Genomic DNA, 21,364 nt, shown 5'->3' with positions numbered 1-21,364 from the left:
CCAACATTTACTTGTAAGCCCACTTATCTCTACTGATAACTTGATGCAACACACAACCTATTGTTTTCATCCATCCACACGATGTCTTCACAACACTTGCAAACAGAGTGGGGGGAGGCAACCACACATACACACACCATGGGAGCTGATTCAAAACATGCATTAGCACATACACGTGCATGTGATTCTTCAAAGCTAACACACACTTTCACACTATCAGATGTGTGAAATGAAATATTTGTCTGACAGAGACCAGATGAAGCCTGTTTAACTGGTTATGCCTCTACTATTGTTATTTTTAGAAGCTCCTTTGTCCTTATATAGGTCCTCCTTTTCCGCGAACTGATTAGATTTTACACCGACAAACTGTAATCTAAAGTGAAAAAAAGATCTTTTGGCCAAGACATCGTCTGAATTCTTAGGTGAGCGTCGATCATCTTACTCAAAATTTGTCATCAATGATTGATCTATGATCTTTCAATAAATGTAAACATCACGTTGAATAAATACAACTCTGAGCTGAAGGCAAACTGCCAAACTACTGGCATAAATACCAGAATGTTACCTGAACCACACCTTAGGTTGCCATGGGAAAAAAGCTGCTCAAGACAACAAGTGCTTTATTATTACAAATACTTCAGTCTCATTTCAATTGAAACTGAGTAATATTATAATATATATATATATATATATATATATATATATATATATTCACCTACTGAGACTGAGATTCTCAGTAGGTGAACCTATTTATCCTTTTTTATGTTCTTAGGTTGAACCAACGTTTGTAGGAGACGCCTTCACTTCAGAAACGATGTACTGTCACTTACAAGTGTGGTTAGGTTTAGGGAAAAAAACATTTGGTTAGGCAGTAGGAAGTCATGTAACTTTAAAATCAACATTTACTTTTGGTTTGACACAGGACATGAACCCTGGTCTCCAGGGTGAAAACCCTGGGTTTCAACCACCCCACCTCCAAAGGCTACCTTGTGTGTCTTTATATGACGCTGAGGGGCGTGACAAAATGTTGGTATTTGATGCCCTGGGAATGAGAACGGGCTGGTTAAACCCAGCAGAGGTTCTCCAGTTAAACTAGTTTCTGATGTTTCGAGCAGAGCGACATCATGGCGACTGCAGCACCTGGTGAGTCCAACACCCACATGATAAAATAACTATGTCCTATGTCTCCTAGTCGCTGTTTGCCTGATTAAACTTTACATAAATATACAGTAACTTATTTTTCTTTATTATTTTGTTCTACATGAACTCATCCATATAGTTTAACTGAGAAATAGCTGATGGCCACTTGTGTCTGTATGTTGCCCTCTGATGGTTTCTGTTGTATAGATAACATCATCATAACATGTAATAAGTAACAATTAGTTATAATAAATTATTCTCTACAGCAGTGAATTGTTAGTTGTCAGAGTAAAAAGTTCACCTGTGTAGCATCAGTATAGGTGGAAAATGTTTTGATGATGATGATTTTTTGGTTTTATGTCCACTTCTAACTAATACTTATAAGTTTGAAGTGTGGCTCAGCAGATGGCAGTGTTGAGAGTTTGGTCAGTCCCTCAGATGACTAGCAGAGGGACAACTTACGTAGATCATCATTTGAAACTAGCTCCACCTTTTCAGTCTCGTTGCTGCCGGAGTCGCACATACCACTGTGAAACCAGAGGCTTTAGACGTCTTTCTGTTGTTGCAGCTCTTTTTTTGGCTGACACTTGGTGGTGACAAAATACCAAAGTTGAATAGATTTTTGTGTGAATCTGCTGGGGATGTAACTTTTCTCTACCACACATTCCCTGATGCTCAAAGGTATTATATTTTATTTCATGCTGTGCTACAGTTTTTTCCATGATACACAATGGTCGCAATAAACTGAAGAATTTTTTGCTACTCAGTCGTCTTGCTACAAAAACAACAAGCAGAGCTATTGCAATTTTAAAGTTATTAATTGACACTTTTCACACTTTTTCATGCCACACTTCCATTTCCTCACGCAGTGAAAAACAAATGTATAACAGATAACGTTTCAGCACGAATCAACTCCACCCAGCTGATGCAACACCAGCTTACGCCGGGATAGCCTAATAAAGTAGACCCACTCTCGCGCTGTGATTTGCAGACAGTTTGTGAGTGGTAACCATAGACTGTATAAAACAATGGTAACGTTACTGGTAGAGTTTTGTGATAGAAAATTAAATAAAATAAGCATCACCAACAACAGCAAGATTGATGAATTGATCTGTCTGTCATTGATTAATTGATGTCTTTTACCATCTTAAAATGTAAAAGTTGTAACAAACTGCTGTTAAAATACAGCCAAATTCTAGCAGTAATGTACCGTTCTTCCTAAATATGGGGAAATGCTGTAAATTGTGATGCTTTTTGGAGCCAAAAACAAGAACAATCATTAACACTACTGTAAGATTTGATGGCACAATGCAGTATTTCCATTTTCAAGACATGTGGACCGAAGCCACATGCAACTATCATCCTCCCTCCCAGAATCAAACAAAAAGGTCAGTAGACCTAGTAATGTAGGCTACTGAGAAAATAAAATTACGTTTTCTTGGATCTGGTTACCTAATTAGTGACCTAGGTTTAATTTTTGAGAATGTAACCAAGTACAAAAAAGGTTAAACACTTTATCTTCAGTATTATTTTTTGTTGTTTAAAACAAAAGAAAAGTGAATAGTTTACTCATACTGAATGAAAAAGTGTTTGCCCCCTTCCTGATTTCCTGATGTGTTATGAGAACAAGCTTGGCACCCAAAAGCAGGACACACGGACAGCAGATCAAGTTCTGAACAGTTTTATTGTGCAGATGGACAGCATGTTTGTCACACTTAAATGTTTCAGATCATCAAACAAATTTAAATATCAGTCAAAGATAACACAAGTAAACACAAAATGCAGTTTTTAAATGAAGGTTGTTATTATTAAGGCAAAACACAATCCAAACCTACATGGCCCTGTGTGAAAAAGTGATTTCCCCCTAAACCTAATAACTGGTTGGGCCACCCTTAGCAGCAACAACTGCAATCAAGTGTTTGCGATAACTTGCAATGAGCCTTTTACAGCGCTGTGGAGGAATTTTGGCTCACTCATCTTTGCAGAATTGTTGTAATTCAGCCACATTGGAGGTTTTCCAGAATGAACAGCCACAGCATCTCAATAGGATTCAGGACAGGACTTTGACTAGGCCACTCCAAAGTCTTCATTTTGTTCTTCTTCAGCCATTCAGAGGTGGACTTGCTGGTGTGTTTTGGATCATTGTCCTGCATGGCAGAACCCAAGTTCGCTTCAGCTTGAGGTCACAAACAGATGGCCGGACATTCTCCTTCAGGACAGCAGAATTCATGGTTCCAGTTATCGCAGCAAGTCTTCCACGTCCTGAAGCAGCAAAACTGCCCCAGACCATTACACTACCACCACCATATTTTACTGTTGGTTTGATGTTCTTTTTCTGAAATGCGGTGTTACTTTTACGCCAGATGTAATGGGACATACACCTTTCCGAAAAGTTACATTTTTGTCCACAGAGTATTTTCCCAAAAGTCTTGTTGATCCCCAAGACTTTTTGGAAAATACTCTGTGGACTGACGAGACAAAAGTTGAACTTTTTGGACCTTGCATTCACCAGGCTCAAGGACCTTTTTCTTCAGCATCCATCCTCACTCAACCTGACTCCTCCTGGCAGTTCACTGTAGAAGTGGATACATCGGACACTGGAGTGGGGGCGGGGCTCTCTCAGCGTTTCAGCGTCTTCTCTCATCGACTTACTCCAGCTGAACGCAATTATGACGTGGGCAATAGAGAGCTCCTTGCGGTCAAGCTGGCACTGGAGGGATTGGTGACACTGGTTGGGGGGGTCGGAGTTGCCATCTGTAGTATGGACCGACCACAAGAACCTGGCCTACATTCAATCTGCCAAAAGGCTCAACCCTCGACAGGCCCGGTGGGCCCTGTTTTTCGGCCACTTCAACTTTTCCCTCACCTACAGGCCAGGGTAAAGAAACATCAAACCAGACACCCTCACTCGCCAGTACACGGCCGAAGACTACTCCCCTGATCCAGGACGGCATCCTCCCATCTTCTTGCATCATTGCTGCTATCACCTGGGAGATTGAGGCCAAGGTGAGGAGGCCCAGCAATCCCAACCCGATCCAGGTAATGGACCACCCGAACGTCTGTTTGTCCCTGACACTGCACGTTACCAAGGGCTTCAACGGGGGCACACTTCTAAATTTGCCTGTCACCCAGGTATTGATTGCACCCTGGACCTATTAAAGAGCCACTTCTGGTGACCCACCATGGAGGCTGGCACCCACACTTTTGTGGCGGCTTGCAACATCTGCACACCGGGAAAGTCTTCTCATCGTCCTCCTGCTGGGCTGCTACATCCTCTGCCGGTTCCCAGACACCTGTGGCCCCACATAGCCCTGGACTTTGTGACTGGCTTACCTCCATCCTAAGGTAACACAATCATTCTCACTGTAGTTGACCATTTTTCTAAGGCTGTTCACTTTGTGGCTCTTCCCAAGCTTCCCAAAGCAGGTGAGACGGCCAACATCATGGTTGACCAGGTTTTCCGTCTGCATGAGATACTCCTCGATATCATCTCTGACCGGGGCCCCCAGTTAGTCTCTCATGTTTGGAAAGCCTTCTGTCAAGCTCTGGGCGCCACAGCAAGCATCTCATCAAATTTTCACCCCCAAACCAATGGCCATTCGGAGAGGGCAAACCAGGACCTAGAGGCCGCTCTGTGCTGTGTGGCAGCCACCAATCCCAAGGCTTGGAGTTCCCATCTAACCTGGGTGGAATACACGCACAACGTGGTCGGCGTTTTTGTGTACCCGGCAGAAGCGTCGCTAGAAACTTCGTCTTAAACCATCATAAATTGATATTTTATCGAGTTTTTAAGCCAGGTTTTCTAGGCCACACTGCTTTCCTGGCCACCGCTTTACCTATATGTTCTAACTTGGAAAAAGTTTTCAGTCATCGGACGTGTGGATCTTAAGTAATTTTAAGCTGGCTGCAACTCCACGTGGTTTACCGGACTGCCTCCACTGCTGCTAGCTTAGCTAGGTTTGTTTTTAGCCGGCGACTAGGCTAGCCGGTCGGTTTTACCAAGGATTTTAAGCTTGTAGCACTTTTATGGACTTTACTGTGGACTTTAAGCTCTGAAGCACTCTCACGGACTAAATGATGGCTGAGTGTGGATCTTGTCACCTTGCTGTTTCAAAGCTGAAGAAAAGTATCGCTTGTCTGGAAGCCGAGCTCAGAGAAAAAGACAAGCTCATCCTGGAGTTCTCCACCGTCGCCTCGGCCCAGGCAAAACACCTGGCGGTCCTCAGCTCCTCTGGCTGCGCAAGCCGGAATGCAACCATCCCATCTCACTCCCCGGACTGCTCCACTCCAGCACTGGACAATGATCCCACTCTTCCGTGGCTCGGCTCCATCATCACTGGCGCCCCAGAGCATGAGGCCGCTTCAGCTAAGCCTGATGACCCATGGCTCCTCATGGGTGCGAAGCACAAAGCCATGGCCATTTCTACCCCGTGCCGAGCCCCAGTGGATGCACGGTCACTCGCCGGCGGGGGTGATGAGAAGGCTCCGGTGAGTTCGACTCCACGCCAACCGGAGCACTGGACCGTAGCCTGTAAGGACAGACATGGTGCAAAGCGCCCAACTCCTCCACCTTCACATCGGGACCTCCCGCTGGCCAACAGGTTTGACATCCTGGACACGCAGGATTTTCCTCCACTGGAGGGACGCCCCATCTTCCAGCAGCCAAGTCTTCCTCCTCCTCCTCGCCGCAAGTTACTGAAGGAGGCCGTGATCAGGAGAAGCTCTGGGGGTCTCATTCGTCCTGAGACGGCAGCGAACACCTCTGCTGAGGAGGACGCCGCCCCCTCGCCGCAGCAGTCCCCGGCCACAACTATCCCAGGGACGGCTGATGGGACTCGGCGGGCTCCACGATCATCGACTCTGCCTCCTCTCATCCCCCCCAACCACGCTGATCGTTGGAGACTCCATAGTGAGGAATATCCGCTTCGCTAATGCGGTCACACGCTGCTTTCCCGGAGCAACGACCCCCGACATCCTCGAAAAGCTCCCGGACTTCTGGCTACACTCCCGGCGACTATCACGAAAATCATAGTCCATGTCGGCACCAATGACACCACCCGTCAGCAATCGGAGCTGACGAAAGCAGACTTCATCCGCCTCTTTGACCTGCTCAACAGCACCGGAAAGCATGCTTTCATTTGGGTCCAATTCCTACACTGGGTCGGGGAATTGGCCGTTTTAGCAGGATCCTCAGCCTTCATACCTGGCTCCAGTCTGTCTGCAGCACCCATGACGTTGGTTTTATTCACAACTTTAACTTATTCTGGGATCGTTCTTCCTTGTTTGCACGAGATGGTCTTCACCCAAACAAGTCAGGTAGTCGCATGCTAGCGGCTAACCTGCAGCACGCTGTGCTGTCCTCCTCACGTAGTTGACTATTTATATCACCTGTTTCCCCTCGCTCTTCTTCTTCCTCTACTCTGCCCACAATAAACAGCCACGTACTCTCTGCTGTCACTACCGCCCCCTTGTGGACTGATCATAGTGCTGCTATCTGGAGCCCGGCTGCCTCTAGTGCCACCTTTAACATTCCTGTGGTAATTTCGGACAGGTCCTTAGTGCGAAACAGACACAACCGACACAGCGACAATAATAACTTAATAAAGATCCGGGCCAGAACCCGACCTCCAGTCTCAACATCAAATCTGAACCAGCACAGACTTTTTAAGATGGCTCTTCTGAATGTAAGATCCCTCTCTAACAAAACGTTTATTTTAAATGACTTTATCTCTTCCACTGAGTTAGACTTTATGTTTTTAACTGAATCCTGGCTACATCCTGGTGATCACAGTCAGCTGGCTGAATTGTGCCCTCCTGATTATGACTGCTTTAGTTGCCCTAGGGTCTGTGGTCGAGGTGGGGGCCTTGTTACTGTCTATAGGAAGCACTTTAAGTGTGACCTCATAGCTTGCAATGATTTTTCCTCCTTTGAAGTGCTCATGTTTAAACTTGGTGGCCCCCTCCCAGTCATATTTGCTATTATATATATCGCCCCTAAACCAGCTGGCTCCTTCTTGTTGGAACTCCTGAGTTTTTATCCAGTCTTGTGTTAAATTATGATAGAATTGTTCTTTGTGGTGACTTTAATATTCACGTTGATGACTCCTCTAATGCCCTTGCTGCTGATTTTTAAAATATCACTAACTCTTTCAACTTACAACAACATGTGTCTGGCCAAACTCATTCCCGTGGCCACACCTTAGACCTAGTCTTTACTTTGGGCCTGAAAACCCCATCTGTGGAAACCAGGGACATGTTTGTATCTGATCACCTATGCATTGTTTTCAATTGTGAATTAGAGGCTGCCAGTTCTGTCTTATCCCGCTCTAAGTACACACGCGTCCTTAATGAGCATAGTGCCTCAAAATTCTGTACACGGTTCAATCCTCCGGGCAGTGTGTTTCCCGATTCCTCCAACACCCACGATTTGGTTGATTATTTTAACTACCAGTGTTCTTCAACATTAGATCTCATAGCTCCTCTAAAAATAGACAAAACTCAAAGACTAGAAAACAGCCATGGTTAAATGACAGTATTCAAAGCTGTAAAAGAATTGCAGAAGAGCAGAACGCAGATGGAAGAAATCACGTCTCCAGGTCCACTTTGTGGCCATGAAAGAGTTATTACGCCTTTATAATAGGATGGTGAAGGATGCAAGAACATGCCATTTCTCTGCACTTATCTCTGCCCATCAGCACAACCCCAGATGTGATCGTTGGAGACTCCATAGTGAGGAATATCCGCTTCGCTAATGCGGTCACACGCTGCTTTCCCGGAGCAACGACCCCCGACATCCTCGAAAAGCTCCCCGGACTTCTGGCTACACTCCCGACGACTATCACGAAAATCATAGTCCATGTCGGCACCAATGACACCACCCGTCAGCAATCGGAGCTGACGAAAGCAGACTTCATCCGCCTCTTTGACCTGCTCAACAGCACCGAAAGCATGCTTTCATTTCGGGTCCAATTCCTACACTGGGTCGGGAATTGGCCGTTTAGCAGGATCCTCAGCCTTCATACCTGGCTCCAGTCTGTCTGCAGCACCCATGACGTTGGTTTTATTCACAACTTTAACTTATTCTGGGATCGTTCTTCCTTGTTTGCACGAGATGGTCTTCACCCAAACAAGTCAGGTAGTCGCATGCTAGCGGGTTAACCTGCAGCACGCTGTGCTGTCCTCCTCACGTAGTTGACTATTTATATCACCTGTTTCCCCTCGCTCTTCTTCTTCCTCTACTCTGCCCACAATAAACAGCCACGTACTCTCTGCTGTCACTACCGCCCCTTGTGGACTGATCATAGTGCTGCTATCTGGAGCCCGGCTGCCTCTAGTGCCACCTTTAACATTCCTGTGGTAATTTGGACAGGTCCTTAGTGCGAAACAGACACAACCGACACAGCGACAATAATAACTTAATAAAGATCCGGGCCAGAACCCGACCTCCAGTCTCAACATCAAATCTGAACCAGCACAGACTTTTAAGATGGCTCTTCTGAATGTAAGATCCTCTCTAACAAAACGTTTATTTTAAATGACTTTATCTCTTCCACTGAGTTAGACTTTATGTTTTTAACTGAATCCTGGCTACATCCTGGTGATCACAGTCAGCTGGCTGAATTGTGCCCTCCTGATTATGACTGCTTTAGTTGCCCTAGGGTCTGTGGTCGAGGTGGGGGCCTTGTTACTGTCTATAGGAAGCACTTTAAGTGTGACCTCATAGCTTGCAATGATTTTTCCTCCTTTGAAGTGCTCATGTTTAAACTTGGTGGCCCCCTCCCAGTCATATTTGCTATTATATATCGCCCCCCTAAACCAGCTGGCTCCTTCTTGTTGGAACTCCCTGAGTTTTTATCCAGTCTTGTGTTAAATTATGATAGAATTGTTCTTTGTGGTGACTTTAATATTCACGTTGATGACTCCTCTAATGCCCTTGCTGCTGATTTTTAAAATATCACTAACTCTTTCAACTTACAACAACATGTGTCTGGCCAAACTCATTCCCGTGGCCACACCTTAGACCTAGTCTTTACTTTGGGCCTGAAAACCCCATCTGTGGAAACCAGGGACATGTTTGTATCTGATCACCTATGCATTGTTTTCAATTGTGAATTAGAGGCTGCCAGTTCTGTCTTATCCCGCTCTAAGTACACACGCGTCCTTAATGAGCATAGTGCCTCAAAATTCTGTACACGGTTCAATCCTCCGGGCAGTGTGTTTCCCGATTCCTCCAACACCCACGATTTGGTTGATTATTTTAACTACCAGTGTTCTTCAACATTAGATCTCATAGCTCCTCTTAAAAATAGACAAAACTCAAAGACTAGAAAACAGCCATGGTTAAATGACAGTATTCAAAGCTGTAAAAAGAATTGCAGAAGAGCAGAACGCAGATGGAAGAAATCACGTCTCCAGGTCCACTTTGTGGCCATGAAAGAGTTATTACGCCTTTATAATAGGATGGTGAAGGATGCAAGAACATGCCATTTCTCTGCACTTATCTCTGCCCATCAGCACAACCCCAGATTCCTGTTTAAGACTGTGGATCAGTTAGTTAACCCAGCCTCTCCTTGTGCCCCTGCTGAGTGTGATGCTGATTGTGAAAAGTTTCTTTTGCACTTTGCTGGTAAGGTGGCGTTAATAAGATCTGATATCACCCCCAATCCTGCCTTTTTAGATGTGGATCACCCGCTCAGGGATTCTTTGAGCAATTTTTCTGCTGTTACTCTGCCCGAACTCGCAGACATCATGTCTCTTATGAGAGTATCCTCCAGCCCTCTGGACAAAATCCCAACTAGGTTTCTATTGGAAGTTATGGATTGTATTGCGCCCCTTTTACAAATTATTTTTAACAGCTCGCTGTCTACTGGCTGCGTCCCTGATTTCTTTAAAACAGCTTGTGTCCAGCCAGTCTTAAAAACCTGGGCTTGATCCCACCCTCCTGGATAACTACCGCCCAATATCCAAATTGCCTTTTATTTGAAGATTCTCGAAAAACTTGTATCTAAGCAGCTCCTTGCTGCTGTGGAAAACAATAATACCTTTGAAAAGTTCCAATCTGGCTTTCGTCAACACCACAGCACTGAGACAGCCCTTCTCAAAGTCACTAATGACCTTTTAATGAATGCAGACGCAGGCATGTGTTCAATTCTTGTGCTGTTGGACATAAGTGCTGCCTTTGATACAATTGATCATGGCATTCTTTTAGACAGACTGAGGCACTGGGTGGGCATATCTGGAACTGCACTAGACTGGTTCGCAACTTATCTGTCCAATAGGAAATTCTGTGTTAGCATTAATAACTTCAAGTCATCCTTTTCCCATATCAAGTATGGTGTGCCTCAAGGTTCAATTCTGGGACCAATATTGTTCTCCTTATACATGCTTCCCTTGGGTGATGTAATCCGCAGACACGGTATTTCTTTTCATTGTTATGCGGATGACACACAGTTGTACCTCCCTGTCAAGCCCACTGACCTTAGTACGCTGAGTTCTCTGCAGGACTGCCTGTCTGACATAAAAATTGGATGTCGATAAATTTTCTTCAGCTCAACTCAAATAAAACTGAAATCCTTGTTATTGGGCCCCAACACATCACTAAACAAATACTGCCATCCACTGGTAACCTGTCACAACATATCAAGCCTGTTGCACGAAATCTTGGTGTCCTGTTTGATAGCAATTTATGTTTTGAGCAACATATCACTAAGCTTGTCCAATGATGTTTCTATCACCTCAGAAACATTGCAAAAATACGATCTATTTTAAATCTTAGTGATGCAGAAACTGTTGTGCATGCTTTTATCTCCTCACGCCTTGATTATTGTAACAGCCTGTTCACTTGTCTTAATCAAAAAGCTCTGACACGACTGCAGACTGTACAAAACTCAGCTGCTAGGCTGTTAACCAGGATCAAGAAGTACGACCACATAACACCTGTTTTAGCCTCTTTACACTGGCTCCCTGTTGGTTTTAGGATTGATTTTAAGATCTTGTTGATTACTTTTAAGGCTCTTCATGGCCTGGCCCCAGATTATATTTTAGACCTTGTAATCCCTTATGAACCTTCACGTAGTTTGAGATCTTCGGGCAGGGGTCTCCTGTCTGTTCCTGAGTCCAGGATGAAAACTAAGGGGGACAGAGCTTTTGCTATCAGGGCCCCGAGGCTCTGGAACAACTTGCCCGAAGAAATTAGGTTGTCTGAGTCAGTGTCTTCGTTTAAATCTCGTCTCAAAACACATTTTTATCTGAAAGCATATCCTGATTTTACGTGAACTGGCTGTTTATTTTACTGTTTATTTTATTGCTTTTCTGTATTTCATGTGTTTTATTTCTTTATATTTCGTCATTCACCGTGTTATTTTATTTTTCTTGTTGTGAAGCACTTTGTACTTTGTTTTGATAAGTGCTCTATAAATAAAGTTTTATTATTATTATTATTATAACGCACAGCAGTTTTCACTAAATGTAGTTCAGTTTCACTAAAAGAAAGCCGTTTGGTTTCTAGAGCTGAGACAAGCTGTTTGGAGCTCATTAGTATGATTATCATTATTTATAGTACCGATATGTCAGAGTAATCACGCATGGGGACACGTGCTGTTTGTAGACATGCTAATAACTGATTCATGAAAAATCAAAGAAGGAGCCGTTGTTGTTAAAGACCCACTCTTTAAAATTGCACTACAAGAACCCAACACAGATAAATGGGGACAATTCTCCAAATGGTGATGAAATCTTGAGGAAGAGCAATGGTACTCTGTAATATCGTTTACAATAAATTGCCTGAGTGAAGATGTTTTGGACACATAGAGTCAATCTTTTAGACTCTCAAAATGTGACTTTTTCTGATCTCATATTGCGTCATAAGCAGCACTCTGGATATATTTTACAAAAAGCACTTTGTACTGTATTGATCAGATACAGTAAGCTTATCCTAGTCTCCATGTCCACCTGCAACTCTCAGTGTAAACTTTTATTCATTAAATATATTTTCATTCGCTTTTTTGTAGGATAGCCTGTGTAGTGTGGATGCAGGCGTTTAGTTATTTATTTCATTTTGCTGCCATTTGGAATAAGTACTGTAGGTGTGTGTGTCCTTTTTAAATGTGCAGCTAGCATTAAGGGCGTGGCCGCTTTGAGTGACAGGTGCGTGCCCTCTCAGGTGGCTAGCCGCTAGGTGGTTTAATCAATCAGGCTTCATTCAGCTCGCCTCAGCTCCACCTCTTTGCCCATTTTTGGATTAGCCGGAGTCAGGCACTGCCAAGATGGCGATGGCCGGAGCCGCCGGAGCCAACGGCTCTTCAGAGACCTGTGGGTGGCGTCAAGGAGACTACGTCCATGATTTATACAGTCTATGGTATTAACATGTAGAATTATAGTGTTTGTAGGTCGTTTCTTTCATTTACATATTTGCAAGTTTCGCGTTGATAACTGATGACAGATTCTCTTTAGTCCACCTTAAAGAAGCTGGGACTTCCTCACTGGTTGTTAGTCCAGTTTCATTGGATTCAACATGGACTCAGTCTGCACTTAGTTCCATTTTCTAATTCACTGAGAGACAAAGAACAGACAGTCAGAGAAGACGAAGACAGGAGAGGGAAAAAACAGTAGAACGTTTGTAGAAATACAGACCAACTAAAGTTTTTAAATTTTAATTTAGTGTTTTGCTTTTGCGCACCCCTCCCTCTCTCTCTCTCTCTCTGTCTCTCTCTCTGTCTCTCCCTCTCTCTCTCTCTCTCTCTCTCTCTCTCTCTCTCTGTCTCTCTCTCTCTCCCTCTCTCTCTCTCCCTCTCTCTCTCTCCCTTGCTATTTTCTGTTGCTTACATTACTTTTATTAAGATGACGCTTTTATTCAAAGCGACTTACATAAAGTGCCTTCAGCCATGTGGATAACACAGAAAAATTGCAGAATCATGCAAGTACATAAACTTCATCAAGTATGCTGAACTGCTTAAAGTGCTACATTTAGAAACAATAAGAGAAAGAGGAGTGTTTTTTAATGAGCAGGCTTATTACAGATTACATGCGAGTGAGAGAATGAACTAATATCTACATTTTCTGTGTCTCTGCAGAGCCAGATGTGGAACCTGTGAAGCGCAGCAGCAGCTTTGAGTTCCTGTCACCCAACAGTAAGTTAAACTGAACTGAGTCATAAATCTTCTTACAGTGTTTGTAGGTGGTAAACACAAACTCACATTTTATTTTATTCATTTAAAGATTTGCAAGCTCACTGTTGAATTTGAATTTGCAAGTTTGAAGTTGATAACTGATGACAGATTCTCTTTAGTCCACCTTAAAGAAGCTGGGACTTCCTCACTGGTTGTTAATCCAGTTTCATTGGATTCAACATGGACTCAGTCTGCACTTAGTTCCATTTTCTAATTCACTGAGAGACAAAGAACAGACAGTCAGAGAAGACGAAGACAGGAGAGGGAACAAACAGTAGAACGTTTGTAGAAATACAGACCAGCTAAAGTTTTTAAATTTTAATTTAGTGTTTTGCTTTTGCTCATCTCTCTCTCTCTCTCTCTGTCTCTCTCTGTCTCTGTCTCTCTCTCTCTCTGTCTCTCTCTCTCTCTCTTGCTATTTTCTCTTGCTTACATTACTTCTATTAAGATGACGCTTTTATTCAAAGCGACTTACATAAAGTGCCTTCAGCCATGTGGATAACACAGAAAAATTGCAGAATCATGCAAGTACATGAACTTCATCAAGTATGCTGAACTGCTTAAAGTGCTACATTTAGAAACAATAAGAGAAAGAGGAGTGTTTTTTAATGAGCAGGCTTATTACAGATTACATGCGAGTGAGAGAATTAACTAATATCTACATTTTCCGTGTTTCTGCAGTGTCAGATGTGCGACACATGATGTACAGCAGCAGCAAGAGCAACAGCAGCGATGATGAATTCTTGAAATCTGACTGTAAGTTAAACTAAATTGAGTGAGAAATATTCTCGTCCATATTAACTTCTAGAATCACAGACTTTTGTAGGTGGTGGAAACAAACTCACATTTTATTTTGATGCAATATTCTCAAGTTCACTGGTGAATTTGGACGTTTCAAGTTGACAATGGAAGACAGATGGCGTTTGAAGCAAAACCTGCATCGTTTGTGCGCAGAGAGTGAACCCTCAGACAGACTGCATCTTGTAATGGGAGACCTCCTGTCTTAACTGCCTTTCCAGAGTTCACACTGCTGAGCTGTGAAAAGGGACATTTGGCCCATTAGGTGGAACACAGATTCTGAGGAATCGTCCCCAACTGGGGGCGTTACTGCTCCTGGTCAGTGTTTTGGTAACTCTGAATGACCGGTGGGTGTGAATGTAAGTGACTTCTGACATGTCCAGGTGAACCCAGCCACTCGCCCAGTGTAAGCTGGAAGAGGCTCCAGCTGCACATGAGCTTCAACAGGAGCAGTGATTTAGAGAATCGATAGATGGATGTTTGCTTCCTGCCTACTGACACTCATTTTACTGCACACAGTACTGATGATCATATTCCATAGCAGAGTGTCACACAAAGCACTCGTGTTGCTTCCTGAATTCATCTGCTGCTAAATATCTGCTGAGTAACTCAAAAAGAATCACAACTTCGCCCTGAAGGCAGCAGGTTGTTCTTCTTCTCCTTGTTTAGTTTCTTCAGGAAGTCTTTTTTATTGAGTACAGACATCACAGGTAGTGGAGGCGTGGCCTCCAGATGTTGGTACAGATGCAGGTAGACTCGACTTGGTTCAGGCAGAGCAGATAATAATTGCATCAGTCTGTTACGGCTGTGAAAATGTTGATGCTGCTTGTGGACACAAACAATCACTGTAATGAGCAGGTTTATTACAGATTCCATGTGAATTAAAGACAGAATGAATATCTACATTTTCTGTGTCTCTGCAGTGTCAGATGTGGAACCTGTGATGCTCGGCAGCAGCTTAGGAGTCCTGCCACCTGACAGTAAGTTAAACTGAACTCAGTGAGAAATATTCTTCTGTACATTTACCGAGCCGCAACTTCCGGGGCTGAAAAATGAAGCCAAAACCTGCAGTTCCTCGAATGGCCACGTGAGGCTCCAAAAGCGAGTCAGTCCCCGTAGAGCTCCATGTTAAAATGCCCAACTTCACAACAGAAATCAACATGCTCACAGCCTGGTACAAAACACGGTTTTGGTCTCTGTAGCTAATTTTCTCGTTCATGACAGCTTCAGGCAGAGCAGATAATAATTGCATCAGTCTGTTACGGCTGTGAAAATGTCGATGCTGCTTGTGTGACTGGTGACTTCCTCGCTGGTTGTTAGTCCAGTTTCATTGTATTCAACATGGATTCAGTTTACACCTGTTGTGTTTTCTAATTCACTGTTTTCTTTTCAGTGGCTAAGCAGTTTCTGCTGGGGAACAGCTGGTAGGAGATTCATACTGGGAGAGATTGAGCTTGACTGACCGGCTTCCTCCTCTACAAGCAGACACTGCACAGCAACATATGCTTCCTCAGCAGAACCAAAAATTTTCTGAGGTTTTGTTGTGACGATTTGGTAGCCACATGTTCTATCTTGCTTACATATATATGCCTTATTGCCGACTAATGTTCTGAGATGTGTGGGGCCAGTCTGCATCACCCGGAAGTTGTAATTCCACAGTTTGGCCGCTATCTCAAGTTCACTTCCTGGGGGCTTCTCTCTGTCGCGGTATTGTTTTTAATGGTCTCACAGTTTTTCCTGTATTTCAGGTGACATTGTTGTGAACTACTACTGCTTAGTTCTTAGGCTACTTCTGGGACCCATGAGTTTATAAGTGGTTGGTGTTTTCATGTATTTTTTTACTTACTGCACAATCTGGAAATGTATCCTTTTGCTCATATAAATAAACAAAACTAATCTACAACCAATCTGACGTAATTATTTGTTTCGTATCTGATCTTCTCCTCAGTGCTGAAGACTCAGAGGTGAAACAGAGTCAACAGGCTGCTACTGATCTCAGCACAGATTATTTAACAGGAAAAATACAGAACCAGCACACTGGTTTGTCTTTGCCATCTGATTCTTATATCTTAACAAACTTGTGATTCAAGGTTCAAAGTTTATCAAAATTGAGTGAGTTATGCAATTACAAACAGTAGGTCGTTTGAGGGGGGACGAGGGGGGGTGCCATTCCCCTTGTTAGCAAAATGACCAAACCCGTCCCCCTTGTTAACCTGCTCAAAAGATGCTCTGTGCTTTGTCTCGTAGCAGCGCTTCATGTTGCTGCTTTTAATAATCACCACGGTCTCTGAACACATGAGACTCGCTGGCTTTGAGCTGCCTGTGGAAGACTGAACATGTAACAGTCTGTGCTGAAAGTGCCCTTGAATGCTCATAAGAATTTTTCTTTTTCTTTTTTGCTGTTTCTTTTTCTTTTTTTCAATCAAAACAAATCTCTGTGCCACAAATAGTGTTTATTTGATAATATACTTTAATAACTATACATAAATTCAGAGTTTAGTAAATGTCCCCAAAGATCAGTGAAAGGGGCCAAAAATAGCTACCTTCTGGAGAAAAAAGGCACAAGGGAGCCCTCCTCGCCCTCCAGCGAATTAACAAATCGCCTACAGATTACAAATACAACTACAGATAAACTTCTGAACATTTTTAAAAAAAATAAGATGTTTTATTTGTTCTGTTAGTGCATCTGCAGTTATCCGAAACAGGCTTGTTTTCAGTCAGCGTTAATATTGTTGCAGTTTTCTTTCTCTTCACAAATTTGTCCAAACACAAGAAACCTGCATCAGCAATGAGTTTTGGTTATCATCATCAGCAGACCATCATCAGCACTTTCAGTCATTCATGATATTTACTGAGCATCACGACAAACCACAGCCTCCAAACAAACCGCTGAGCTTCATCTACAACCCTGACTGTGTCCAAAAAACCCTGTATGATCACAATCACCATCTTCAGTTGATGGCTGGTTTCTATGACAACATATAGATTAGAATACATTTGTACACCTCCATACTGTAGGTATAGGTATGAATAATAAATCCATATACATAATAATGTAATAAAGTATATCATGTTATAAATATATTTGCAGTATTTGTAAAATACACCGTTTCACATTATGATGTTGCTACTTTTACATAAGTAAAGGATATGAATACTTCAGTGTGAGATTTGAGTGAACTAACCTTTTGATATATTCCATTGCGTGTCTCACAGTGGACACGTCATCAGGTGCACCTGCCTAGCAGCATGTTGGATGGACGGACCTCCTTTTAGTTTCAGAAAATTAGACATTCAAAAGCCCAGTCAGGTCAAATTAAAGTTTGTTTTGTTTTGTAAAGAAGAAACCTACTTTATTTTTTTGCAGCTTAAACTGTAATAAAGAGATGCAAGAAACCTAATTGATGTTGGAGACTAAAAAGAAGCATTTTACAGAGCCTATTTAAAAGTGTTTGCACTAGCGAGACTGAATCTAAATCGTTTTTGTTGTAGTTAACATACAGTGGTGTGAAAAAGTGTTTGCCCCCTTCCTGATTTCTTATTTTTTTGCATGTTTGTCACACATTTCAGATCATCAGACAAATTTAAATATCAGTCAAAGATAACACAAGTAAACACAAAATGCAGTTTTTAAATGAAGGTTGTTATTATTAAGAGAAAACAAAATTCAAACCTGCATGGCCCTGTGTGAAAAAGTGATTGCCCCCTAAACCTAATAACTGGTTGCTCCACCCTTAGCAGCAACAACTGCAATCAAGCGTTTGCGATAACTTGCAATGAGTCTTTTACAGCGCTGTGGAGGAGTTTTGGCCCACTCATCTTTGCAGAATTGTTGTAATTCAGCCACATTGGAGGGTTTTCAAGCATGAACTGCCTTTTTAAGGTCATGCCACAGCATCTCAATAGGATTCAGGTCAGGACTTTGACTAGGCCACTCCAAAGTCTTCATTTTGTTCTTCTTCAGCCGTTCAGCCTCTTGTCCGACCTCCAGAGGGGTTTCGCCTTTGCTGCCGGCCTCCTGAGTTGCTCTGCACGTCTGGTCGTCTCCCAGACCTGCTCAGCCTGTCAGCCCTGCCTCCTGGTTGCCCTCCTAACCTGTGCTGCTCTTTTGTCCTGCCCCCAGGCCATCTGTGGATTCAGATCCTGCAGCTCCAGCTGTTGTTAACTTTGTAAGAAGTGACAGAGAAATCCAGGAGCTCCGTCAGAGCTGTGGAGGAAGATATGTTGTTCTCCACATCAAGGACAAGCAGCAGATCCCAGAGCTTTTGGATGCTTTGAAACAAATGAGAGTTGAAGGATCCAGATGCTTCACAAAGGACATGTTCACCAAGGCTCAGATGGAGAAGGTTTCAAAACTTAAAGCTGAGCTGCAGGATGTTAACAAGAAAAGTGAGATAGGAATTGATGAAAATCAGAGCAGAGAGTGTCTCAGGATGGTGCTGATTGGGAAGACTGGCAGTGGGAGGAGTGCAACAGCAAACACCGTTTTAGGGAAAAAGCATTTCAAACCCAGATGACTGTGATGATGTAGACATGTTACAGGACAGTTGGTGACACAGAGGCCAAAAACCTTTGTAAGAAGTGACAGAGAAATCCAGGATCTCTGTCAACTCTGTGGAGGAAGAAACTGTATGTTGTTCTCCACATCAAGGACAAGCAGCAGATCCCAGAGCTGTTGGATGACTATGGGAAGGATGAGGCCATCTAAAAGACGACATTGCTGCTATACAACAGAAACATATGCACATGCCCAAAAGGATAAGGTCTTACAACAACATTGGTACCGCTACGTGGATGACACCTTTGTGAAAATCAAGAAACAAGACTTGGAAGCGTTCTCACAGCATATTAATACCGTGGACCCCAACATCAAGTTCACGCGTGAGGACGCCAAAGAGAACCGCTTGGCCTTTCTTGATTGTTCTACTCTCAGAGGAGAGGACGGAAAGCTCCAGATAGAAGTGTCGTCCCTCATTCGTCCAGGAGTGCTCCAGCGTAGGTTTCAAGGTTTCAGTCGTAGTCGTCTGGACGCTGTTTTCAGAATCAAGACGTTTCAGCTCCCATCCGGAAGTCATTCTCAATTGTGAAAATGGTCTGAGAAGCTCCAGATAGAAGTGTAAAGGAAACCAACACATACGGATCAATACTTGCTCTTTGACTCACACCATCCACTACAGCACAAGCTGGGTGTAATCTGGACATTACAACACAGAGCCCAAGAAGTGCCCACCGGCTCAGAGGGTAAGAAGAAGGAGGAAAGGCATGTCCAGAATGCTCTCTCAGCCTGTGGTTATCCTACTTGGGCTATCAACAAAGTTAAAAGAGCCAAAAGAAACAGGACAAAAGTGTAACAGAACCAAGAAGGAACGGTGTCTCCATCCCTTATGTATCTGGACTGTCTGAAAAACTACAAAGGATCTTTAGACAGCACGATGTTCCTGTTTTCTTTAAACCAGGCAACACTTTAAGACAGAAACTCGTTCACCCTAAGGACAAGTTACCCACACAGAAACAGAGCAATGTTGTCTACTCCATTCAGTGCAGTGAGGAAAACTGCAAAGAACGGTACATAGGCGAGACCAAACAGCCACTTCACAAAAGACTTTATCAGCACAGACGACACGCTAACTCAAGATTACAGAGCGCCGTGCATTTGCATCTAAAAGCTACAAACCACACATTTGAAGACAGCGAGGTGAAGATCCTAAGTAGAGAGAAGAGTTGGTTTGAAAGAGGAGTCAAGGAAGCCATTTTTGTGAAAAAAGAGAACCCCTCTTTGAACAGAAATGGTGGTCTGAGATTTAATCTGCCCAAAGTCTATCAGAGTGTGTTATCACCGTGGTCAAGCCAATCACATGCTAATCAGGTACTTAACAGTGATGAAGCCAGAAAACAATAGGCCTGATTACTGATTACTGGGCCATCTTGGAAACCATTAGGTCAGTTTCAGGTGAAACTAGCTATTAACAGATACTCAGGCAGACTCCTTCCTGAGGGCGGGGCTTATGTGACACAGAGTAGCTTAAATTTCCAGTTCAAGTCCAATTTTTTCACAATTGAGAATGACTTCCGGATGGGAGCCGAAACGTCTTGATTCTGAAAACAGTGTCCAGACGACTACGACTGAAACCTTTTCTACGATAGAACGCTCCTGGACGAATGAGGGACGACACCGTCTTGTCTTACAACAAGAGACAAACATCACCACTCTACAGGCTGAACTTAAGGACCTGAAAACAAAGACCACAGTCAGCTGTAAGTATAGTATTTCACTGATGTACAACTCTATCATAAACTATGTTCTATACTATGCTGTAGCAACTGTCAGCATTTAAAGTAACTCCTTTCTTACTTCACAGGTGAGGATGAGGAAGAGCCCAGAGAGTCTCAGGATTGTGCTGATAGGGAAGACTGGCAGTGGGAAGAGCTCTTCAGGAAACACCATTCTAGGAAAGAAGAGAGTTGAGAAATTAATCTTTCCAAACATCAGTCACCAAACGTTGTCAGAAAGCAGAGAGTGAGTTGTTGTGGTCGACACACCTGGTCTGTTTGATAATAGTATGTCCCATGAAGAGGTTAATGAGGAGAAGGTGAAATGCATCAGTCTTCTGGCTCCAGGACCACATGTCTTCCTGTCGGTGTTACAAATTGTGGGAGAATGTGATGTGATCAGAGGAAAAGACTCATTTATCATGAGCACACATGAAGGTCCAAACACAGGAAGCCTCTCAGCAGAGATCACAGCGGATCCTCAGCAGCACCGACGGAAAGACTCTAAACCAAACAGCAAACTGCCACTAAGCTGAATCAACACCGCTGGCAGCGTCACAGAATAATAACATTATGAGGTTCGTGAAGCTCAAACATGTTGCTAACTGTGATCCACTGTGATCCACTGTGATCCGCAGCACCTCTTGTGTGTTGACAGTGTTTTGTCCAGCAGGTGGAGCGCTAACATTAACTACTGATCTGAAGTCAGTTTTAGAGCTTCTTCTGCAGATCTGTTTGGATTTAACTCTCCATCATTCACTGTTAATGCTTTTGCAACATGCGAACAGTGAAAAGCTTAAAAGGTGGTTTCCGTTAAATGTAACATTGATAATGATGTCTAATATACATTTTACTACAGTAGAGTTTAGGAATGTGTTTTTATTGATATTCGGACTTTAATCAGTGATAATAAATGTTTCACTGTAAGTTTAGACTTGTTCTGCGCTTTAAAGTGTCGCTGTAAAGATGAATGAATCAGTTTAAACAGT

The 21,364-nt window shown here is 43.2% G+C and overlaps 1 protein-coding gene across 7 annotated transcripts in view; it reads left to right on the top strand.

The window, feature by feature from the left end:
- The first annotated feature begins 1,064 nt into the window (after positions 1 to 1,064).
- Positions 1,065 to 21,364, top strand: part of LOC122876769 (GTPase IMAP family member 8-like) — a 43,944-nt gene continuing 23,644 nt past the window's right edge. For 4 of the 7 annotated variants that reach the window (XR_006378131.1, XM_044197478.1, XM_044197476.1 and 1 more), the window contains exons 1-4: positions 1,066 to 1,143; positions 13,212 to 13,268; positions 13,989 to 14,063; positions 15,029 to 15,085. Coding sequence is in view for 4 of the 7 variants with exons in the window: in XM_044197478.1 (XP_044053413.1) it covers positions 1,125 to 1,143; positions 13,212 to 13,268; positions 13,989 to 14,063; positions 15,029 to 15,085 (208 nt within the window). In the remaining 3 variants the exon portion in view is untranslated. Of the gene's footprint in view, positions 1,144 to 13,211; positions 13,269 to 13,988; positions 14,064 to 15,028; positions 15,086 to 20,676; positions 20,954 to 21,364 lie in introns of those variants that run through there. The other 3 variants (XM_044197480.1, XM_044197479.1, XM_044197481.1) reach the window with 2 other exon arrangements.

Source organism: Siniperca chuatsi, linkage group LG5, assembly GCF_020085105.1.
Source record: "Siniperca chuatsi isolate FFG_IHB_CAS linkage group LG5, ASM2008510v1, whole genome shotgun sequence".
NCBI lineage: Eukaryota > Metazoa > Chordata > Actinopteri > Centrarchiformes > Sinipercidae > Siniperca > Siniperca chuatsi.
The sequence above is the reverse complement of the archived record's forward strand: the minus strand, read 5'-3'. Positions and strand labels throughout refer to the sequence as shown.